The sequence below is a fragment of the Silurus meridionalis genome, chromosome 10 (genome assembly GCF_014805685.1).
Source record: "Silurus meridionalis isolate SWU-2019-XX chromosome 10, ASM1480568v1, whole genome shotgun sequence".
Classification (NCBI taxonomy): Eukaryota; Metazoa; Chordata; class Actinopteri; order Siluriformes; family Siluridae; genus Silurus; species Silurus meridionalis.
This window is the reverse complement of record NC_060893.1, coordinates 12,460,503-12,482,772: the sequence shown is the minus strand read 5'-3', so window position 1 is coordinate 12,482,772 and position 22,270 is coordinate 12,460,503. Positions and strand designations below refer to the sequence as shown.

Sequence of the window (22,270 nt, the reverse complement as noted above, 5' to 3'; positions counted from 1 at the left end):
AACAGAGCGCAAGCTCTTCCCAGATTGGTGTCTCGCTCCGTGCTTGACCAGTTACGTATTTATTCATTATTAAATAAAAGAAACAACTAATTTCACAAAATGTAGTTGAGTTAAAAGTACAATATTTGACTTTGAAATGTAGTGAAGTTAAAGTAACATCTCCCCAAATAGAAAAACGTAGATACAGTACATTATCTAAGTATGTAAAGTGCAGTAACAAATTACATTTACTTTGTTACTGTCCACCACTGTATTCAGGTCAGGTGATGTAATGAATTTAATAGTGAATATAATATATATAAATAGGGAAGATTGTCTTTAATTAATTACAGTTTAAATGCAAAAGAAAAAAGAATTAAATGTACAATTTAACATTGGATGAATGATGAACCAGTTTAAATAGTTGAACAGTGAATGACTGCGATCGTTAAATTAATCTGCATTATGTTGAGAATCATATAATATATATATAATGCCAATATGCACTTTATTGTGTTTAGTTAATGGAAAAGTCAGTTTCTCATGTAAATCATTTGAAAAGTCATTACATCTGTGTATCATTAAGTTCTGTTGGTCAAAAGCTCTATGGATCTGATAAATAAGCAAATGTAGTATTTTTTTCATTTACAACTGTAATAAATAAAAGGCCTAATCTCTCAGTATAATCATGTATTACATGTGTGATGAGAGACTCTATAGAGTTTATGGTGCAGTTAATTTGGTAAATAAATAAAGGTAAATGAAAATACCTTCAGCATTTACAACTATTGTCCCCATGACCCCTTTGTGTGCCTGAATCCTCTTCAGTGTTTCCTCCACTTCAGCCTGAAATACAGCAGGAGAGAAAAGCAAAAGTCACCTGGTGATTTATTGGAGAACATCAGATCTACACCCTCATCATCTCCTAAAGACTGTAAAAACGCTTTCAATATTAAAGCTCATATCTATAACTGTGTTAAATATCAGACACATTACCATGATTCCTCGTCTGCCGTCTGCTGTCTTTTCCACGTGAGGTAATACCGCTCTGTGTTGTGTTGTTGTTTGGTTGCTACGTGGAGACGGAAGTAGGAAGCCGGAAAAATAAGTATAGAATAAAAGCCGAATCTATCATTTTCTTATATGGATCATAACAGTTATATATAATTTCTATTATTTTAGAAATAAAATTATATGATTAATACAATAAAGCGATATTCTCTCTGTTGTTTATTCATACCACTAATGCATTTTTTTTTTATAAATAGAAACTTAGTTTTCTTTTTTTTACTTCATTATTTTGTGGAAACGTTTTTATTATACATTTTCGAACAAATATGATATTGTTAATGGCACATTGGTGCAGCAGGTCAATCATGAGTTTGCGTTTCCTTTCTTTCTTTCTGGGTTATGAGTAAGGTGTGACTATTAAACAATGGAGGAGGAGACTGACAGTCTATTAATCAGACAGCTGGATTAATGTGTGAATATAGACTAGTTCAGTAGACTGGTTCAGTGCTTTTAGAGTTACTGTGGTCCAGACTTTGACCAGAATATATGCATTTACTGAATATGAAGGAAATAACAAATAAATTAATGAATTAATAAAAGAATCAATGTAACCAGCACCGTTTCTAGGCTAAGGGTTTTCTGCGGAAGTCTAATATATATTATATGCTTACACACTTGAGTTCAGGCAATTTTGCAATGATTATTAAGTGTTTAACCTTTTTATGGAAGTGTGTGAATGATTTATATGGTGTGCTTATGGAGGATTGTGGTGTGAGAGCGAAGCCATGAGGGGGAAATTGGAATCTTGCCTATGGTGCTAAAAAAAAAGGCTAGAAACGGCCCTGGGTGTAACTTTTGTTGTTTTATCAAATAATAAAGGTTTGGCTTTTACTTTGAAAATATGAAAACACTGTCTCTTATCTCACACTACCCCTATAATTCCCGGTGTAGAATATGATCTGAGTGACAGACACGTTGTTTGTGTCTGGTGGTGGATGAACATCAATGCACTGGTTTGGTTTTGGTTTTAATGGTTTTGGACAGATCGAGCCGCAGAGTAAAGATGCCATTAGACTGCTCAGTCCGGTGAAGCTCGACTCTCTGTGTGTTTGTGCTGAGACTTTCAGCAGATCAGATTTGAGCCCAGAACAAAAGACTGAATCACGAAAGGTTGTTGCAGGTTGGAGTAGAGTTGCAGTCCTCCATAACACCGGTGAGAACTCGGCTTTTTGTTTTTCCTTTACACCAATCTGTTGCCACGTTTCCCTCACGAGCTCCACGTTGTCCACGTGTTTTCCCTGCAGGTGAGCGCCGGTGTGTGTGTGTACACGGAGCAGAGGGCGGTGTGTTGGTGTCAGAAAGTGAAGGATGTGAGGATGCGGTTCTGACTGAGAGATGTTTAACCCTCAGCTTTGCTCACACTGTGCAGTGCTGGAAGTTACACACAAACACAAGAGAGCTGGTTTGGAGTTCAGAAATAACCCGCACTGGGAACACTGGTAATTTGATTACCAGGGCAACAAGGCTTTCTTTCAGAAACACAGACTAGACACAGATTAGAATCTATTTTTGTCCATGAATATGTTTTACATCATTCCCAGTAGTTCATTCGCTTCATTTCATAGCTTTTCTCTGGGTTGTTCTGCTTCAAGTAGCAGTGCACCTCAGTTCAAGTTTATTTCGAGTTTCTCTATAATATTGCTTGGTTCTATAGCCAGGGCATCATAATGATGGTATTAAGAGGTGAATTGATTCAGGTAGGACACCACTGAAGGCTACATTGTAAAATGCACAGCCACTGTAACAGACTGGTGATATTCATTACAGTCCAAATCCATCTTCATAGTTTTTGAGTTGCTCAGTAGCTTCATAGATCTTTAGGCTGTTCCTGTAGATCCATCCTCAGCTACACAGTGATTTTCAATTAATGAGAACTCCAAAGGTCGAGCATCAGGATGCAGATGTAAAAAGAAGAAATGGGCAGGATCACTGGTACCTCAGGAGCATGTTTAACTTGAGAGAGAGAAGGAGAATAGAGGAGTGATGGGAGAGAGAAACATGGAGTTATGAAGTGTCCTTTTTGTTACATATACAATAAAGACACTGTACAGTGTGATCAGGGTGAAAAATTCACACATGTACAATAATATTCTGGAAATCTACTGAAGCAATGCAGCTGTTTATTCTAGCGGATTCACCAACAGGATGCAATAAGTACAAGTTTATTTGGTTTGTCTTCAATATGGCTAGGATAAGAAAATAGAATATGCAGTTTATTCATATGATATGCATATTTTTCAGCATTTACATCAGTGGAGGCAAAGAAAGAGTAGGTTGTGATTTCCAACCTACTAATAATCTTTGTAAATCACAGACTCGCTGCTATTGCTTTATAGACCCCACTTCAAAATTCAGTGGTATGAAGCATTTATTCATTATCTTCAGTCATTTCATATTATTCAGGGTTGTGGTGGATCTGGGGTCTGTCCCAGGAACAGAAAGGCCCTAAATATGACTTTAGTTGTAAAATAGACTCTAACAGTTGTCACAGAGTGAAAGTATTATCTGTCAGTTAGTACTACTGCTTCAGAATGATGTGGATAGATAAATAAATAAATAAATAAATCAAATCAGTCATTAAAGACCTTCGTGTAATGCATCACAATATTCCAGATGGATGGATGTGCAATGCGCAATGCAGTTTACCATCTACCAGAAGTGCAAAAATTAGCAATTATGCACATAGACAAGTGCATATAAATATGTAGTAAATGTACAGCATGTAATATATATGTAAACATATGTACAGTAAATAAATATAAAGGCTATAGCAGTGCAGAGACGTGTGGACATTGTTAAAAAATACAAGTAAATAGTTTTAAGGTTATGGCAGTGAAAAATGTAGTAACTGCTTTAAATAGTAAAACATTCTATGAATACTGCATTGTATGTGTTAGTATTTTCAGACACACTATCTAACTGTGGTATTCATTTCATTAAAAAGGGAATGCTCCACCATTACCCTTGGTGCCAGGGGGATATATAGCCTCGAAGCTCCCATTTTTCCAGCCTCTTTCACCCCATCTGCAGGCAATGAGCCTGGCACTGGGGACTGAGCATGCTGTTCTATCCACAGCCTCTGGTACTGTGTACACCTGGGGGCATGGAGGGTGAGTGCCAATATCCTGACAAATAAAAACACATTATTATTTTATGTATGTATTTTATGTATATCGTGTAATTAATACTACAACTCAAGTATTGTCAGAAAATGTTGATTATTTTTGTGAAATTTGCTTACTTCAGTATGTTGTGATCACATATAATCATTTTCTGTATAAAGATGAATAAGGGGACACTTGCAAGTAGAAACGTTTATGGTTGCAGTCCATATGTTTGGAGTTTGTGCTTTGCTGTTCCTAGTTAAAATGACAAACTGTATTTTCTTGTATTTGGGAATTAGAAAAAAAGAGGCTAGTGAGAAAAGGGCTGTTTTTAGATGCTGCGTGTAACATTTCCCATTTCGAGCCTCTGTATTCTTGCCATTTCTGGCATCGTGCCCCTTAAAGCCCACTATTGAATGTATGAGATGACAATAAATTTGCCATGCCTTGTTTTGTTGCTTTGGCAGTCATGGTCAGCTGGGTCATGGCACTCTGGTTTCAGGGGATGAGCCGAGAGCAATAGAGGCTCTGTGGGGAGTCCCAATGAAATCCGTGGCTGCAGGAGGCTGGCACTCGGCATGCATCAGTGGTAAGAATAACACTAATTCCTGAAGTGCAGAATCCTCATAACTATTCATAGTGTTTGATGAGGACTGACAGTATTTGAATATTTTCATTGATATATAACGATATCAGAATTGTAACACATACCTTTGGGGGATGCCTTTTTAATAATTAATTCGAAATTAAAGGAGCTTAAAATTCTGTTTGTAACAAATGGAATTTATTTTTTTTGTATTCTGGTCAGAGGAGTCAGCATTTCTGTCCGTCATATGTGTTATGTGCAAATCTTGAATTATTTCTCTAAAGCTAAATGACTTGGTGCTGGTCTGTTGCTGTGATATTCTCAACATGCATTATGTAGCCATGCACACCCCCTCTGCCAATTATTTTGTCATATGCTGATTTCTTATTGTGTTTAAGCAAATTGCAAACTATCAAGATTGATGAATTTTGTTGTAAATAGGTGTAAACTTCAATAAAGCAATATGTAAAGTTAGGTAGAGTAACCAGATGTGTTAACATGCATAGCTGGAGGAGATCTGTATGTATGGGGCTGGAATGAGAGCGGCCAACTTGGCCTACCATCGAAAGGACTCAGAGAGGCACGTCAGAGAGAAAAACAAAGGATTGGTGAGTATGCATTAAACCACTCCTTTCACAAACACTATCTATCTATCTATCTATCTATCTATCTATCTATCTATCTATCTATCTATCTATCTATCAGCCTTCATGCTTTTCTTTCTGATGGTTCTGAATAGAAAAAGACAAACTGGAGGGGAGCAAAATGGACGAGAGCAACAGTGATGTGTTTATCTCAATTCAAGCATTCCCTGCGCTGGTAGACGTATCTGAAGCATCTGAAATTAACAAGGTCAGCTGCGGATCTCGTCATACAGCAGCCATTACAGGTAAGATTCCCAAGCTTCCATTTCCTGTTGTCTATAGTAAATTAACTCGGATGATGTAAGAATTATTTAAAGGTTTTTGGTTGTTTTTTTTTGTTTTTGTTTTTTTTAGGAATTGGTGATCTCTACACCTGGGGATGGGGTAAGACATTTAACTTTCAGGTTTATACAGTGATAAATAACCGATTTGATCAGCTCCTGTTTTTACTCCTAAAACAGGTCACTATGGCCAGTTGGGTCATGGTTCAAGATGCAGTTCAGATGAACCCCAAATGGTGACGTTTTTTTCCAGTGGAAGAATGCGTGTGGAAGATGTTGTGTGTGGATTATGGAACACTTTTGTGTCAGCAGTTCCAAGGGATCATGTTCCATCATGATTCACACATACCGTACTGTATCTCTGCCTAAGGTCTTTTCACTTTTGTTATACATTTAGTGACACAAGAAATAAAGGAAAAAAATTACAAGCATTTATCAAATATACAAATACATCTCCAACACAAGTGTACAAACTAGTAAGAAATAATAGTTAATTATAGATAATTAGAATTATTTTTTGCAATTACAAAGGCAGTTATGGAAAAACAGTTACCACAGTTCATGTTATATAGGTTCTGTTGGGTAAAGGGCAAAGTGCACGCGTGTTGAAAACAAGCTGGACTTTAAAAAAATGTCTTTGGTTCTCCATAATCTTCACAGCACAATCTTGAATGAACTGAAAAGTAAAAATCTTTTGTTAATAAATGGAACAGCATACACGAGGGTACCTGGAGGTAAATAACTGAATAATGTTAAACTAAGTTTCATACCTGACAAAATCTGGAGACCTGGAGATAACATGTTGAAATTCAGAGAGGTTTACAGTTCCATCTTTATCGATGTCTGATTCCTCAAGGATCTGTAAATAACGATTTGTGCTTGTTATAAGAGCAGACCGATTTCTAATTAAAACAATGATCAAGGTTGAAGTGTGTGTAGCATATTTACATTGTTTATGAGCTGATTCATTTCTTCAGAAGTGAGTTTTGTGTCTGCTGACTCCCCAGTCAGACAGTTCACCAACTTCTCAAGATCTCCATAATCGAGTGTCCCATCATCATCAAAATCTGGCATCATTAAAAAAAAAAAAATGCAAGTCAAACGATTTTTCACAAAAACATTTTTATTGGTATGGTTAAGCTAGATGGACTTCAGCTCTAATCGCTACAATATTTGGCCTCTATTTGTAATTATCATAGCATCAAAAGAAGAGCAAAAATCATCATGCATCCACTAGTTATTTTAATAGGAACACCATAGCAGCAGCACAGTGCAATTTTTGAGAAACAGATCAAGAGCTTCATCTGATTCTCAAATTTGACTCTGGAATGGTTGTTTGTCAGACAAATTTGTATCCTGTATTTTTTTCTGGGATAAATTTCTGGGATTTTCACACACAACGTTTGTGGGGGGAAAAATAACTCTTGGGTTTATGTAGAATGGTGTTTAAAATACAACAGTTCCAGGAATACTCAAACCAGCCTCTTGGCACCAACCCAAATTATAATCAGTCAATAAAATTTAACTTTTCCCGCATTCTGATGTTTGAGTTAAGAGTAGCTGAAGCTCTTGTCCTGTAAGCTATAGTTGTTTGTATGTGCCCCAATAAAGTGGGTAGTAGGTGCATTTGGTCTTTAGTGACCTGCATGGTTTACAAGCATCACAATAAGAGGGCATTAAAAATTTTATTTTGAAAGGCACTTTTGCTATTAGAATATAAACCAAGCCTTACCAAATATTCGGAATGCATAGTGTGATTTGATTTCAAGTGTTGCTGAATCACTGAAGGCACTCAAAAGATCCAAGAAGTCTTCAAAGCTTAAGCTCCCATCCTTAATCTCTGACGTGGAGAAGACGTGGCAGATTCTTTTTTGAAAGGGATTGGACTTGATTGGAGGCAAAAATTGTACAGTATTATTCAAAAATAGTGGGTGTGTTTAAATATAAATAAAAAGTTATCTAAATTCTATAGGATAAATAAGGGAGATTACAAACAATTTGATTACATTACAGACATCATTTGACATGCAGAAATTGAAGAATCTGACAAAAAGAGATTAATCTCGATCAATGATTTAACCAAACTGTAATAGAATAGCCTTTACTTGTCATATATATATTACAGCACAGTGAAATTATTTTATTTGCATATATATATATATATATATATATATTATATATATAAATAATATCAGAGATAATCTGATGAAACTTCCAGACTCTTTGGGTGGTCATCAATCCTGCATATATCATCTGTCAACTCATTACTCAAATCCAGTGTAACATCATCTGAAACAGACTAATATATATATATATATATATATATATATATATATATATATATATATATATATATATATATATATATATTTTTATATATTTTTTTTTTTTTTTTTTTTTAACTCACCTTGAGCTCTGGCAAAGTACAAATTTTACTCATGGGAACACGGGAATTAATTTGTTGCCTGTCATTTCTGTTGAGGAGTTCAGTGAATCTCTTGTGCGCCCTAAACAACAAATAGTTGAAACACAAACACTGTTGTCGGTAATGTATGTGAGATCAGCTGCTGCTGAACTGTTGTGTTGTGTAACATTACTATAAACCACAGTTCTTATCAGTTAAAGGGCATTAAGTTCAGAAGACTTCTGAATGCAGGATGTAAGTCAAGTGTATTTCTATAGCGCTTTTCACAACAGATATTGTCTCAAAGCGGCTTTACAGAATTTAAGAATGAAGGTGAACGATGTGTATTTATCCCTGATGAGCAGCCATGGCGACTGTGGCAAGGTAAAAATCCCTTAGATGACATGATTACTGAAGTGATAGATAGACAGACAGACAGGTTTCTTAAGTCTAAAACAAAGGTGACCAAACTTTCTTTTCTATGAAGGGCCAAAAATCTAACTTGATTAAGGGCCATTGGGCAAAAATGAATGTTGCAGTATACCACACATTATATTAAAATTATAACTGCCATAGTTTCTCTCATAAAGGATTTTATAATATTCAAAAATGAATACATAAATAGGACATAAGACTATATAATCTACCTAACTAATGAAGTTTTATTTTTGATCCAAGAAATAATTCAATGTATTGTACAATAGAGTTCAATGCATAATACAGCTATAAATTGACCTCTAATAAGAGGCAGTGAGCTCTCAAATGGCTTTTTTTACCCCACTTTTTCCAACTCTTATATATGGTATGGTCAAAAAACTCAAGTTTGGGCTTCTCTGGTCTATTAAGATCAGTGTAATGTTATTAGATGAGACAGTGTTTGAGTGCATTGGACAGATTTAATGTTTTACTTACAACAGAATTTCTTGTTTCGTGAGGAATGTGAGCTCCTAAACACAAAACAAGAGTTAGAGGATATCAAATTGACATTTTTCACTTTACAGCAATCACCCTGAGCGAGTTATAATATCCAAAACAATGATCTCTGTACGGTTTAATTAGAAACAAAGCGGTTTCATAAACCAAATAACAGCGTATTAAGAAAACAAATTGCGTGCGCAACTTGACACCACTGTGTAACACTAGCGTCGGAGGTTCCCATGCTAACCATTTACTCAGCTCGCTTTCTGTCATACCGATTATTTAAACAAATATATAATATTTACCTGATACTCCGACAACTGATCCTTAGGTAATTTAGTGGCTGTGGTACCCATAACTGCAAAAACACAAATCTGTCAGCTTAAATTTTTGGCTAATAAACTTTACCACCGAGGCGAACTTCACTTCCTCTTCCTGCCTACGTGTGCGTTTCCTTGGTAACGTATTTGCATAGTAGACCGAAGTTCACAGATAATAATAAAAATAATAATAATGATTTTATTTTATTATTACAGGTCAATGTGAAGACGTTCATTAACAACATGTACACATTATATATTTTTCCAGGTATTGATTAGCATGTTTTTTTCATGCAACACAAAACAGCATTACACAGCAGGTTGTCAATTACCGAAAAATAATAATACACAATAAATAGTAAACAATAATACATTTAACTCAGTCTGAAATATATTTTTGTACTCCAATAAAAAAAAAGAAAACTGTGATTTGGTAAAAAGGTTAATTAGGAAGTATTTTAAAAGTAATTTATACATACGTTATTATCAATTAGCATAGCTGTGATTTCCTACAGCCCAATGTTTATTCACTTTTACTTTAACATGTTAACACATGTTATTAATATTAACATGACGGTTTATAATATAGTTTATTATCTGATTATCTTTGTTATAGTATGTAGAAATGTAAAATGTATTATATTTGGTTTTGTGACGTCACTATTATGACTATTATTCTTATTTAGATTATTTCCAAGGTTATTAATCTACTGATTTTTCGACAAATAATTTCAAAAAATTAAATTAAATTAAATAAAAAAGCAATAATTGTATGCACTGTATTGTTTTCTTAAATAAAAGAAGCTACTATAAAATTATTTATCCCATATAGCCCAAAAAGCTTCAGACAGAGCACATTTACAAGAGAGAAGGTCATCAGTGTATTATTGTGTGTCTCAATAAGACTGACACAAAGACACAAAGCCTATTTCAAACCTTTCCTGGTGTTTTTCACCAGTGATCTTGTGCCAATTGTAGCCTTAGGGTCCTGTCCTTGGCTGACAGAAGTGGAAACACACATTGGATTGGACATGTGCATTCTGCATGTTTTTCTCCTCAAATAGTTATTTTGGTTATTACACTGTTTCTGTTAGCTTTAACTAATCTAATTGAACATAGCAAAAAAAAAAAAAAAAAAAATATATATATATATATATATATATATATATATATATATATATATATATATATATATATATATATATAGTGAGGAAAATAAGTATTTGAACACCCTGCTATTTTGCAAGTTCTCCCACTTAGAAATCATGGAGGGTTCTGAAATTGTCATCGTAGGTACATGTCCACTGTGAGAGACATAATGTAAAAAAAAATCCAGAAATCACAATATATGATTTTTAAACTATTTATTTGTATGATACAGCTGCAAATAAGTATTTAAACACCTGTCTATCAGCTAGAATTCTGACCCTCAAAGACCTGTTAGTCTGCCTTTAAAATGTCCACCTCCACTACATTTATTATCCTAAATTAGATGCACCTGTTTGAGGTTGTTAGCTGCATAAAGACACCTGTCCACCCCATACAATCAGTAAGAATCCAACTACTAACATGGCCAAGACCAAAGAGCTGTCCAAAGACACTAGAGACAAAATTGTACACCTCCACAAGGCTGGAAAGGGCTACGGGGAAATTGCCAAGCAGCTTGGTGAAAAAAATTCCACTGTTGGAGCAATTATTAGAAAATGGAAGAAGCTAAACATGACTGTCAATCTCCCTCGGACTGGGGCTCCATGCAAGATCTCACCTCGTGGGGTCTCAGTGATCCTAAGGAAGGTGAGAAATCAGCCCAGAACTACACGGGAGGAGCTGGTCAATGACCTGAAAAGAGCTGGGACCACCGTTTCCAAGGTTACTGTTGGTAATACACTAAGACGTCATGGTTTGAAATCATGCATGGCACGGAAGGTTCCCCTGCTTAAACCAACACATGTCCAGGCATGTCTTAAGTTTGCCAATGACCATTTGGATGATCCAGAGGAGTCAAGGGAGAAAGTCATGTGGTCAGATGAGACCAAAATAGAACTTTTGGATCATAATTCCACTAAACGTGTTTGGAGGAAGAAGAATGATGAGTACCATCCCAAGTACACCATCCCTACCGTGAAGCATGGGGGTGGTAGCATCATGCTTTGGGGTGTTTTTCTGCACATGGGCCATGGCGACTGCACTGTATTAAGGAGAGGATGACCGGGGCCATGTATTGCGAGATTTTGGGGAACAACCTCCTTCCCTCAGTTAGAGCATTGAAGATGGGTCGAGGCTGGGTCTTCCAACATGACAATGACCCGAAGCACACAGCCAGGATAACCAAGGAATGGCTCTGTAAGAAGCATATCAAGGTTCTGGCGTGGCCTAGCCAGTCTCCAGACCTAAACCCAATAGAGAATCTTTGGAGGGAGCTCAAACTCCGTGTTTCTCAGCGACAGGCCAGAAACCTGACTGATCTAGAAAAGATCTGTGTGGAGGAGTGGGCCAAAATCCCTCCTGCAGTGTGTGCAAACCTGGTGAAAAACTACAGGAAACATTTGACCTCTGTAATTGCAAACAAAGGTTACTGTACCAAATATTAACATTGACTTTCTCAGGTGTTCAAATACTTATTTGCAGCTGTATCATACAAATAAATAGTTAAAAAATCATACATTGTGATTTCTGGATTTTTTTTAGATTATGTCTCTCACAGTGGACATGCACCTACGATGACAATTTCAGACCCCTCCATGATTTCTAAGTGGGAGAACTTGCAAAATAGCAGGGTGTTCAAATACTTATTTTCCTCACCTGGTCTTTTTTAAATCTTCATCTTCATTGGATGTTTTTTGTTTGTTTTTTTCCCTGTTCAAACTGCGATTGTGTGTGAAACTAACTCATCTGTCACCAGTGAACATGACATTGTTAAAGTAACTGAGATCGCATTTTGGTAAACAGTGAGTATCGTTCTCATTCTACAGTAGCAGCTGAGTGCATAAGGCTTAAAATAGATGTAGACTAATTCTGGCTCAGTGGTAAAACTATTTAGATGGGTTTGTCCCCAGCCATGACTTCACAGGTCATACACAATATGGATTTTTGATTTTACCTTTTTTTTTAACATTTTACTGCTGTACCTTAGGCTTGGGAATGATCAAATAGTTGTGTAATACCTAATGCATACACAGACTTTAGGATTATGAACTATTCAGTTTGTGGTTCAATATCAGTAATGTATCAATCTGAAGACATCTGATTACCGTCAATTCCACCAAACCTCAAAAGTTGTGTTTTGGTATCTGGCATCAAGAAATTAGCAGTAAGTCCTGTAGGTTAAGAGGTGTTGTCACCATGGATCTGACTCATTTGTCCATCACTACTCAGTTGCTGGGCTGGATTGAGATCTGGGGATTTTGGTCCAATTCTGTTCCACACATGTACATTTCAGGTGCTTTTAGCGGTGGACAGGGGCCAGCATGAGCACTCTGTCCGGTCTTTGCAGCCCCGTATGCAGTGATCTGTGGTGAACTGTGTTCTGACACATTTCTATCATAACCAGCATTACATTTTCAGCAGTTTTATACTTTAGTAGCTCTTCTGTAGAATTAGATCAGGCAGGCTAGTTTGCATTTATTTATCTCCAGTACCAATGACCCTGTCACCACTGGTTGTCCTTCCTTGGATCACTTTTGGAGGGTACTCACCACTGCATACCAGGGAAATGCATCACAAGACCTTCTGCTTTCTAGATACCTTCTACCATTCTTGATGTCACAATTTGGCCACTCAGATCCTTACACTTGCACAAGAATGTTTAATAAATCTCAAAGAGGGGTACATTTGATTTTTTATTTAGGCCATAACCTTGTGGATTTTGGTCTTGAATGAATTATTTATCTATCTATCTATCTATCTATCTATCTATCTATCTATCTATCTATCTATCTATCTATCTATCTATCAGGGGGGAATTGCTGAAATTCACATGTGCTCTGATTAAGCCTGAGGAGATAAGCATAAAAGTAGAAAGGATATAATTAGATATGTTATATGATTGCGTCAGTGTATGAAAGGTGTGTGCTCTGAGCCTCGCCTGGTTCGGGTGTGTTGATGAAGCCCCGCGCTTCACCCACGTGTCTGTGCTGTGGCTCTCCCCTGTGCGAACATGGCGGACCAGGAGCTGGCGGAGCAGGGAACTCGAGCAGATATCCTTCAAAACGGAGACGCGCACGAGCCCAAAGACGAAGCCGATCACAACGACGACGCGTCGAAGAAGAAAAAGAAGAAGAAAAAGAAGAGTAAAGCGGCGATCGTAGGTAAAGAAATAAAACCAGTAGCGCTATAAGCAGCCGCGCTCCTGCTCGTGAACGCTGAGTGCTTGGCCTTTCGAAGTGGCGTCCTGCCTGCGTGCTGTTTCCAGAGCCGCCGTTAACATTAAGTTCTCTACGAGGACTCACAGTATCGAGCTGATTGACTGGTTTCTCTTAATTTAAGCAGAAATGTCGTTCGAGTGTAGTTTCACGAGTTTCTGTAGTTAGTGTTGTAATGTGTTCGAATGGTCAAATATGCTAGCTGGAGCAGCTAATGCTAGTGAATGTAAAAGATGCTAGCCGGTAAAAACTGATACAGGCCGCACACTGGGACAACGAGTTCCCGGATTGCGTCCAAAACCAGTACACCAGCAAGATACACTGTACAACAGAAATTGGGACAGAAACTCCCAATACGAGTACTTACTTACTTACTTAATTACTTATACACACAAACTGCTGTAACATGCAGTCCTAAAGTAATCACTCCGTCCTGTTTATTTGCTGCTCCAAACTGGTTATAGTCCCAGTTTGGTGTTTGTTTGGGATATTCACTCAAGCTTGTACATTTTTTTTAAATAAAATTCTCAGATTAGATTATTATCTGCCATTTTCAGAATGCATCGACTTTAATTCTTGTGCATGGCTATAAATAAGAGCAGTATCAAGTGGTTTAAAGTTCATTTTAACCCTTGACTTTTGCCATGTCATTAGTTTGGTAATCAGATAAAGACTATGCACAATCTGGTCTATTCACTTTCTGGCCTAATGTTTCCATCAATGTAGCTACTGATCTTTAATTTAATCATCAGCCTTGTTTATGTAGTAATTTACATAAGCACACGAGCCACAGCAGATATTTTTTCCCCCATATGCTTGTCAGCTACAGTACATCTATCTATCTATCTATCTATAGATATATATAGATATATATAGATATAAATATAAGCATGTCTTTCAAGAATATGAAATACATTACTGGGTCTGCATCCAGTACGGTAGTTTGATGATCCCTTTTTTTTAGACTGACAAATACTAAATACATTGGCAATGAATGTGTGCGATGGTGGTGGATTTTAAAGGTGCGTCATGTTCACGTAAATGCCGAGTTGTCGGGCATCTATATGTTAAACAGGCCTGTAGACTGAATTGGATTTGACATTATGATTCAGCATTTCAAACCAATGTTGGCTTCACTATTATATACAACCTAATCATTGGTACACATCATTTGTTAGCTGCATGCTGCATTTATAAGCAGAATGCACTAATCAGGTGTTATATAATGTGTATATATATATATGTATATATGTGTGTGTGTGTATGTGTATATGTATGTATGTATATATATATATATATATATATATAATGTATATATGTATATATAAAAATGTGTGTGTATATATATATACTGTGTGTATGTGTGTGTAACAATTTCAAACATAAGAAATAATTCCTGGGTTTCTCTGTTCGCTCATAACAACTATTATTAAAAAGCACTAAACTAAAGTCACTGTATTATTATTTTTTATATACATTTCTGTGTATGAATCAACAGGAAATGCAAATGGAGAAGATGCTGCTATAAATAAAGTGAATATACAGTTGGAGCAGCAGGTCTTGGATGATCAAGAGAAGGAAGAGGATGGCGAGGATGGTCTGTACCTTTTATGTGGTGTCTTGCTTAGTGATAGTTTTGTTGTTATTTTTACTGAGAATTTTTGCCCAACATTGCATATTTATTAAACCAGTGTTTTATTTATTTATTTATTTATTTTTTGAAGATGGTGAGGAATCTGGAAAGAAGAAGAAAAAGAAGAAGAAGAAGAAAGGCAGTAAGTTACTTATGTTTTGTTTGTTTGTTTTCTTTTGGTATGTAAGGCTTCAAGTTAACAATGTAAATGCCCAGTAATTAATTATTTACATCGTTTTTTATTTTTAGGCAAGGCTCAAACAGACCCTCCATCTATTCCAATCTGCGAACTTTATCCAAGTGGAGTTTTCCCTAAGGGTCAAGAATGTGAATACCCACTTTTACAAGATGGGTAAAGATCAACAACAAAGCTTCACTCATTCTAGTTGTGCTCTGTTGTCTAATGTTCGAAAATCATAAATGGTTAATGGTAACATGGTCCTGTGTTCTGATCAGGCGCGATGCTGCATGGAGAATGAGCAATGAAGAAAAGCGTGTGTTGAATCAGGCCAGTGAGGAAATATGGAACGATTTCAGACAAGCTGCAGAGGCACATCGGCAGGTCAGGAGCTATGTCATGAGCTGGATTAAACCAGGCTTGCCCATGATTGACATTTGGTAAGTTCACCACTTTACAAGTGGCAAGCTTCTATTAAAAACTAGTGACAGCCATGTTTTTGAGATTATAACCCATTGCTTTGCTCTTTATCATCATAGCCAGAAGCTGGAGGACTGCTCTAGAAAGCTAATTAAAGAGAATGGGCTAAATGCTGGCCTTGCATTTCCTACTGGCTGCTCCCTCAACCACTGTGCTGCTCACTATACACCAAACGCTGGTGACTCCACAGTGCTCCAATACGATGACGTCTGCAAGATCGACTTCGGCACGCACATTAATGGTCTGTATGTTGTTAAATAAGAGAACTGAATAGCATATCTGCTTTGTTCTGGTTCGTTCTTGTTTTTTCTTTTCATTAAGTCTAATCTGTTGCTTTTGTCTTGCAGGTAGAATAATTGACTGTGCCTTTACCGTCACTTTTAACCCAAGGTATGATAAACTGCTGGAAGCCGTTAAAGATGCCACAAATACTGGAATTAAGGTAAACTTTCTCAAGGGGATATTAATGGTTACTGTTTTTATATAGATTATAATTAAATGGAGTTTGTATTTAAACAAATAGCTTGCTTATACACATTAAATCTTATTTTATGTCTATTTTAATGTATAGTTGTCTGTGTGTGTGTGTGTGTGTGTGTGTGTGTGTGTGTGTGTGTGTGTGTGTGTGTCTGGGTGTGTCTGGGTGTGTCTGGGTGTGTCTGGGTGTGTCTGGGTGTGTCTGGGTGTGTCTGTGTCTGGGTGTGTCTGGGTGTGTCTGGGTGTGTCTGGGTGTGTCTGGGTGTGTCTGGGTGTGTCTGGGTGTATTAGTGTGCAGGAATTGATGTCCGTCTTTGTGACATTGGAGAATCCATTCAGGAAGTCATGGAATCTTATGAAGTGGAATTAGATGGGAAAACATACCAAGGTATTCTTTGTGCTTCAGTACACTTGATTGTTGATAAACTAAGCATGAGTACAGATTATTAATATTTTGCTAATATTTTTACCCCCATAGTCAAGCCAATACGGAATCTCAATGGCCATTCAATTGGACAGTACAGAATACATGCAGGAAAGACTGTGCCTATTGTAAAGGGTGGAGAAGCAACCAAAATGGAGGTTTGTGTTGGAGTTATTTTATCGGTACAGTGCATGGGTTAATTCAATCCGTCTCACAAAATTGAATGAAGTGGGAACCTGGGGTAAATGTCTTTTCATATAAATGAATAAACACTGAACTGGATTATTGATTTTGAGAAATTGCTGACCGTAATTACTATTACATTGCCATCAAAGTGACTCTCCACAGCGTAGGAACGATTATAAAATATTTTGCATCCTTATGTCATACTTTAATATTTTAACTTTTTTTTTTTTTTTTTTTTTTTTTTAATATGACATTTATATTGCTTTCACTGTCATGTGTTTCACACTGAGGCCTCTGACTATTTTATTAATTAAGCCAAAATGCCAGACTAAACCCTTAGAATAAAAAGCTAAGCCTCTTTTTGAGGGTGTGTCTAAACCCATTATCTGTTACACTTGTGTATCAGCTAACAGCAGCTGGTTAGAACTGAGGTGTGCTTAAAATCCACTCTGAACACTCCTTCACAGTGCATGTGCATGCGGGCAATGAAACCAAAGTGAACTTTACTCAGTAAATCTCTGTAAAACATTGAACTGTACATTTTTTTTTTTTAACAATTTTTTTTTTTTTTTTTTTACATATCGACTAATTCTCAATATTTATCTGTTTTACAGGAAGGAGAGGTGTATGCCATCGAGACTTTTGGAAGCACCGGAAAAGGCATGGTGCATGATGACATGGAGTGTTCACATTACATGAAAAACTTTGAAGTTGGACATGTGCCAATCAGGCAAGTCTTTTAAACAATTCCAAAATATGAGAAAAAGTTTCTAGTAAAGTAGCACACTTGCAATGCAACAATAACATGTATTTTACCATAAATAACAATGCAGCTTACACAATTATGAGAAACACAATAAAAACTCACACACTGCTTTAAATATTAGTTTTTAATGTTACAGAATTAGAATAATTTTATGCAACAAGGCAACAGTACTGCATTCTGAATTTTAATATACGATCGACATCTTAGACATTCAGATGGCAGTAGCAACTTAAAACTGTAATCAGTGTTGTTTGTAAGCATGTATTGGTAATTGAATAGAAATAATCAACGTGTCACTTTAATTTTATTTCACTTGTACACTTTGTGAATTCGGGCTACTATTTTATAATCAGTTGCCATTGTGATCAACATTGTTCTGTGTTTCTCCCTCTCACAGACTTCCAAGGGCCAAGCATTTGTTGAATGTTGTCAATGAGAACTTCGGCACGTTGGCATTCTGTCGCCGCTGGCTTGACCGACTGGGCGAAACTAAATACCTGATGGCACTGAAGAACCTGTGTGACCTGGGCATCATCGACCCATACCCACCTCTTTGTGACACTAAAGGCTGTTACACGGCTCAGTTTGAACACACCATCTTACTGAAGCCAACCTGCAAGGAGGTGGTCAGCAGAGGCGATGATTACTAAAGCTAGTTCTCACCAATTTCTCAAAATTTCACTGATACACATGTTCATGTGTTCAAGTTGCTTTAGGGGCTAAATGTGTAGCGGGACTGTGAGCTCAACTTTTCTCGGAAAATTGTTTTGGAAATTATGCTCTTTGGTGCTGGTATTTTGAAAGCTGTTTGCATTTGCCACACAATCAATGCTCTTTTTTGTCCACACCTACTGAGCAGTTGTAAGACCAGGAATTGTCAAATTTTGAAAAATTGGTGGACTTCTCTTAACATATAACACAAGTATGTTAGCCCAGGGAAGATTATGGTTGACTGTATTATTAAACCATAATGCAAAAAAGTATTTAGAAAGGGTGTGTGGAGAACATCATGGTCACAGATATATATAAATATATATACTGTATGTATATGTATGTTTCCTCAACAGCTTTTATTTGTAGCCATATTTGATTGCATTCTTTATTCAAACCTTGGACAGAGTAATAAGACCCTGCACACATTTGATTGTTGAAGTTGTTTAATTACCAGACAGTGTACATACAACTTACACATGCATTCATGCTTTTTGCATTTAGGGAAAAAAATAATAATCCTTGCTTCACTTGGACTAGAACAAAAGATGGCTGTTTATAAAAGCCTTGAATGTTTTGGCTAAGCTTTTTTCATATGGAGAACAGTCGCATCTCTCTGGGTAACGCACAATGCTGTTTTATTTTGAATTACAAATAAAATTTGTAAGAAATTACAGTCACTTTCTCAGCTTTTTAAAGCAAACTGTGGTGTGAAAATTCAAGCCATACAATAAACAAAATAATTAAGGTCATTCCACATATTTAGTGTTTATTAACTTAGAAAATAGTTAAGAACCTTCTAAATGATTTTAAATTGATTTAACAGAATAAATCAATTATATGTAATGGTGATGCAGATTAAAAATAAAATCGAGTAGCCTAAACAAAACTGAAATACGGCCTGCACCCCAACACATATCCTGCAGTCATGCTTTAAAATCTAGTGGACAGCCTTCCCAGAAAAGGAAAAGCTATAATATCAGCAAAGCAATAAATATACTGTCCAAATACTTTGTTATATAGTTATAGTGGTGAGGTAGTTGTGCATCGGAAAATATTAGAATACAAGAAAATTATGATTTAAAATTTAGCAATGGCAATTTTAAAATTAGCACATTCTTTCGTGGTTGGACAACATTCGAGAAAGTCACACTTGTATGAGCCATTTCATGCTCCTGCTAATACAAGAAGTACCTTTCACCAGAATAATAACACTTTCCATTTATTACGAAAGAGGCAGGTGAGAATTGTGCATAAAAACAGATTGACCTCAACGATTGTATGGAAATTTTGATAAAGTGTGGCTTTAAGATAGACCTGCACAATAAAGCAGAACATTTTATTCTTTATTGCACTTTATTGTGCACATAAATGACTAAAGAATTACTTTAATTGAGGGCCAATTCACCAAATGTTCATTTGTTACATATTGGTATTAATATCTTGACTGAAATGATTATTTATTTTAACATTGGCAGTAGTTTTGTACTTCTGCATCTTTGGGAATTTTAGCTTTAAGATTTTTTTCAGATGGTTCAGAATGGTTTTGTTTTCCAATTCAGCCAGAACAGAAAGAAGATGGCATTCAGAGAATGTATGTTCTTGGCACAGTGTTTCACTAGGGGGTGCTATTGTGTTCCACTTCCAACCACATGGCTTTTTTTTTTTTTTTACATCCAAATCCATGCAAATAGATGTAAACAGTCACAGACGTGTTTATCAAACAATTCCCAGCTAGTACAATTACTAAACATTTTTATTAAAAATACACAGTGCTGACAGTATATAATTTACAATTTGACCATTTTAGATCAGTCAAATTAATCTCCATGGAGTTTACATGCTTTCCACCTTTTTAACCTTCAAAAGCTGTCAATTTAATGTTAAAAATCATGTTATAAAGAATTTCATTTGTAATTTTAATATAACACGGTTTGCTTCATTCTACATGACTTATTGGATAAATATAAGAAATAACTAATTAATGGGAAAAGTCCCTTAGAATTTAATTGCATTTGCTGAATGGGTATTTTGGCATTTAATTAAAAGTTTACATATTTCATATGCCATATTTAATGTTTCTTTTTTTAATAGATTAGCTATTCCTTAATGTTCATGTGCGTTCAGGTCAGTTCAGGTTCATGAAGTGAAAGAGCAAAGCAGTTGTATAGGTACTGAAAAAAGCCAATTATATTTAAATGTGGATTCTTAAATGTACTGTTTTACACAGTATGGAAACAGAAAATCTACAGTTACCAATTCATGTTTTAAGAATATATATTTTAAAGTTACAATGTTTGACTCAATAGTGGAACATCTTGGAAAAGTTCAGAAGCTTTCAGTCACACTTGTAACTTGGGGGTGCACCCTGTTGCGGTTACACTGAAAAAAACAGACTCCCTGCATTCCCCGGTAACGCTTAGCCAGCAATACATACAGCACTGGATTGACACATGGGTGTAGATACTGTAGCACCGTACAGGTAAAATAGAACATCTCCCAAACTTGGCCATGACTGTAGAGACCCAAATACACACACAGCTCAAGGACATACCCAGGCAGCCAGCACACAGAGAATGTCCCAGCTGCCAGGAACACCATGAGTGAGGCTCGGCGTGTGTTTCGTGCACTGGTCATAGACATCACTGGGCTGCTGTGGAGAAACCGAGCCAAGCGCACATAATTGACAGCAATAACCAGCATTGGTATAAAGTAATACAAAACAAACTGGCTAAGTATGACTTGATAGTGATGCTCTTGGATGGTGGGCAGGCAGAAGGTAAAGTTGGTGAGCCCTGGTCCAAGGTGCTCTTTAGTGGCAAAAATACGCAATGGCAAGCTGATAAAGAAGCTCAGGGCCCAAGCCAAAATGAGCATCAGCACAACAAGGTCTGTAGTGGGTGGGTGGTAAGGGTTGGTGATGATCATGGCTCGAGCCATTGAGACAGCACATAGTGAGTAAGTGCTGGCAGCCAGAGAGAAAGCCAGCAGGAACTGGTAAATCTTACAAGATGTGTCACTTAGAGGCCAAGAGAAACTGACAGCTGAGTGCATAGTGAACGGGATAAGAAGCAGCGTGAGGAAGTCAGCCAAAGCCATACTGAGGATCAACATGTCCAGACGATTCTTGCGCAGGGTGTTGTGTTTGGCGAAGAGAGTGAACACTAGCAAGTTAGCACAGAAGCCCACACCCAGGATCACACCACAGGTACAGGCGAAAATCACTCCATAGCGATTACTGAAAACCTGCAAGTCAATAGCTTAAGTATTTAAATAACATTTCACATTTTTTATTTATTTTTTGACAAATACATGATGGGACCACTTTTGTATTTGTATATAAAGTCCTTTACATGACTATTTAAATTCTTTATTCAAGTTACTCACCATAGCTGTTCAGCTTGAAACAGAAGCCTGTGTTTAACTAAATATCCTTTTCCATTGAATATCTAAGCTAAAAACACCCCATTAAAATAAATTAAAACATGCTGTTGTGCTGTGAAACTGGTGGCATCATCCTCAGATCTCAGTTGTAAATGATGAGACTGCCCATCAGGAAGTATAGGCAATTAGACACAATTCACAATTGATCTAGGCATATTTAAAGAGGCAGAAACAGATTTATGCCACAAGGGCAATTTTACATATTCAAGCCAGTCACACAAATGCTTTCACTAGAGAATATAAATTTGACTTCAGATTTATACATATTAAATCAGAGAACACCATAAACCTTTAAGATGATAC

At 36.5% G+C, this 22,270-nt stretch overlaps 5 protein-coding genes across 6 annotated transcripts in view; 2 read left to right on the top strand and 3 right to left on the bottom strand.

The window, feature by feature from the left end:
- The window catches only part of LOC124392448 (dynein light chain roadblock-type 2-like), a 7,086-nt gene extending 5,404 nt beyond the window's left edge, over nt 1–1,682 (bottom strand). The window contains exons 1-3 of one of the 2 annotated variants that reach the window (XM_046859500.1): nt 1,662–1,682; nt 976–1,051; nt 750–825 (exon numbers count right to left, since the gene is read on the bottom strand). In XM_046859500.1, coding sequence (XP_046715456.1) covers nt 750–825; nt 976–978 — 79 coding nt within the window. In that variant the 5' untranslated portion in view covers nt 979–1,051; nt 1,662–1,682. Of the gene's footprint in view, nt 1–749; nt 826–975; nt 1,052–1,661 lie in introns of those variants that run through there. The other variant, XR_006927157.1, reaches the window with a different exon arrangement.
- A 223-nt stretch (nt 1,683–1,905) lies between these two features.
- LOC124392445 (RCC1 domain-containing protein 1) lies at nt 1,906–6,096 on the top strand. The gene is made up of 8 exons (XM_046859497.1): nt 1,906–2,203; nt 2,295–2,489; nt 3,995–4,160; nt 4,622–4,743; nt 5,247–5,348; nt 5,480–5,629; nt 5,739–5,768; nt 5,846–6,096. The coding sequence occupies exons 1-8, from the start codon at nt 1,996–1,998 to the stop codon at nt 6,001–6,003; spliced, it is 1,131 nt and encodes a 376-aa protein (XP_046715453.1). The 5' UTR covers nt 1,906–1,995; the 3' UTR covers nt 6,004–6,096.
- cib1 (calcium and integrin binding 1 (calmyrin)) lies at nt 6,075–9,450 on the bottom strand. The gene is made up of 7 exons (XM_046859498.1): nt 9,293–9,450; nt 8,982–9,016; nt 8,073–8,172; nt 7,398–7,551; nt 6,614–6,732; nt 6,436–6,524; nt 6,075–6,341 (listed from the first exon to the last, which is right to left on the bottom strand). Exons 1-7 carry the CDS (start codon nt 9,341–9,343, stop codon nt 6,320–6,322), a joined length of 570 nt encoding a protein of 189 aa, XP_046715454.1. The 5' UTR covers nt 9,344–9,450; the 3' UTR covers nt 6,075–6,319.
- Nucleotides 9,451–13,389: 3,939 nt separating this feature from the next.
- Nucleotides 13,390–19,199, top strand: metap2b (methionyl aminopeptidase 2b). Its single transcript, XM_046860059.1, has 11 exons — nt 13,390–13,614; nt 15,167–15,265; nt 15,393–15,443; nt 15,551–15,653; nt 15,758–15,919; nt 16,019–16,200; nt 16,307–16,401; nt 16,728–16,824; nt 16,915–17,018; nt 17,661–17,776; nt 18,210–19,199. The coding sequence occupies exons 1-11, from the start codon at nt 13,464–13,466 to the stop codon at nt 18,460–18,462; spliced, it is 1,413 nt and encodes a 470-aa protein (XP_046716015.1). The 5' UTR covers nt 13,390–13,463; the 3' UTR covers nt 18,463–19,199.
- Nucleotides 18,974–22,019, bottom strand: LOC124392821 (galanin receptor 2a). Its single transcript, XM_046860060.1, has 2 exons — nt 21,911–22,019; nt 18,974–21,769 (listed from the first exon to the last, which is right to left on the bottom strand). Exons 1-2 carry the CDS (start codon nt 21,911–21,913, stop codon nt 20,852–20,854), a joined length of 921 nt encoding a protein of 306 aa, XP_046716016.1. The 5' UTR covers nt 21,914–22,019; the 3' UTR covers nt 18,974–20,851.
- Between the last annotated feature and the right edge of the window lie 251 nt (nt 22,020–22,270).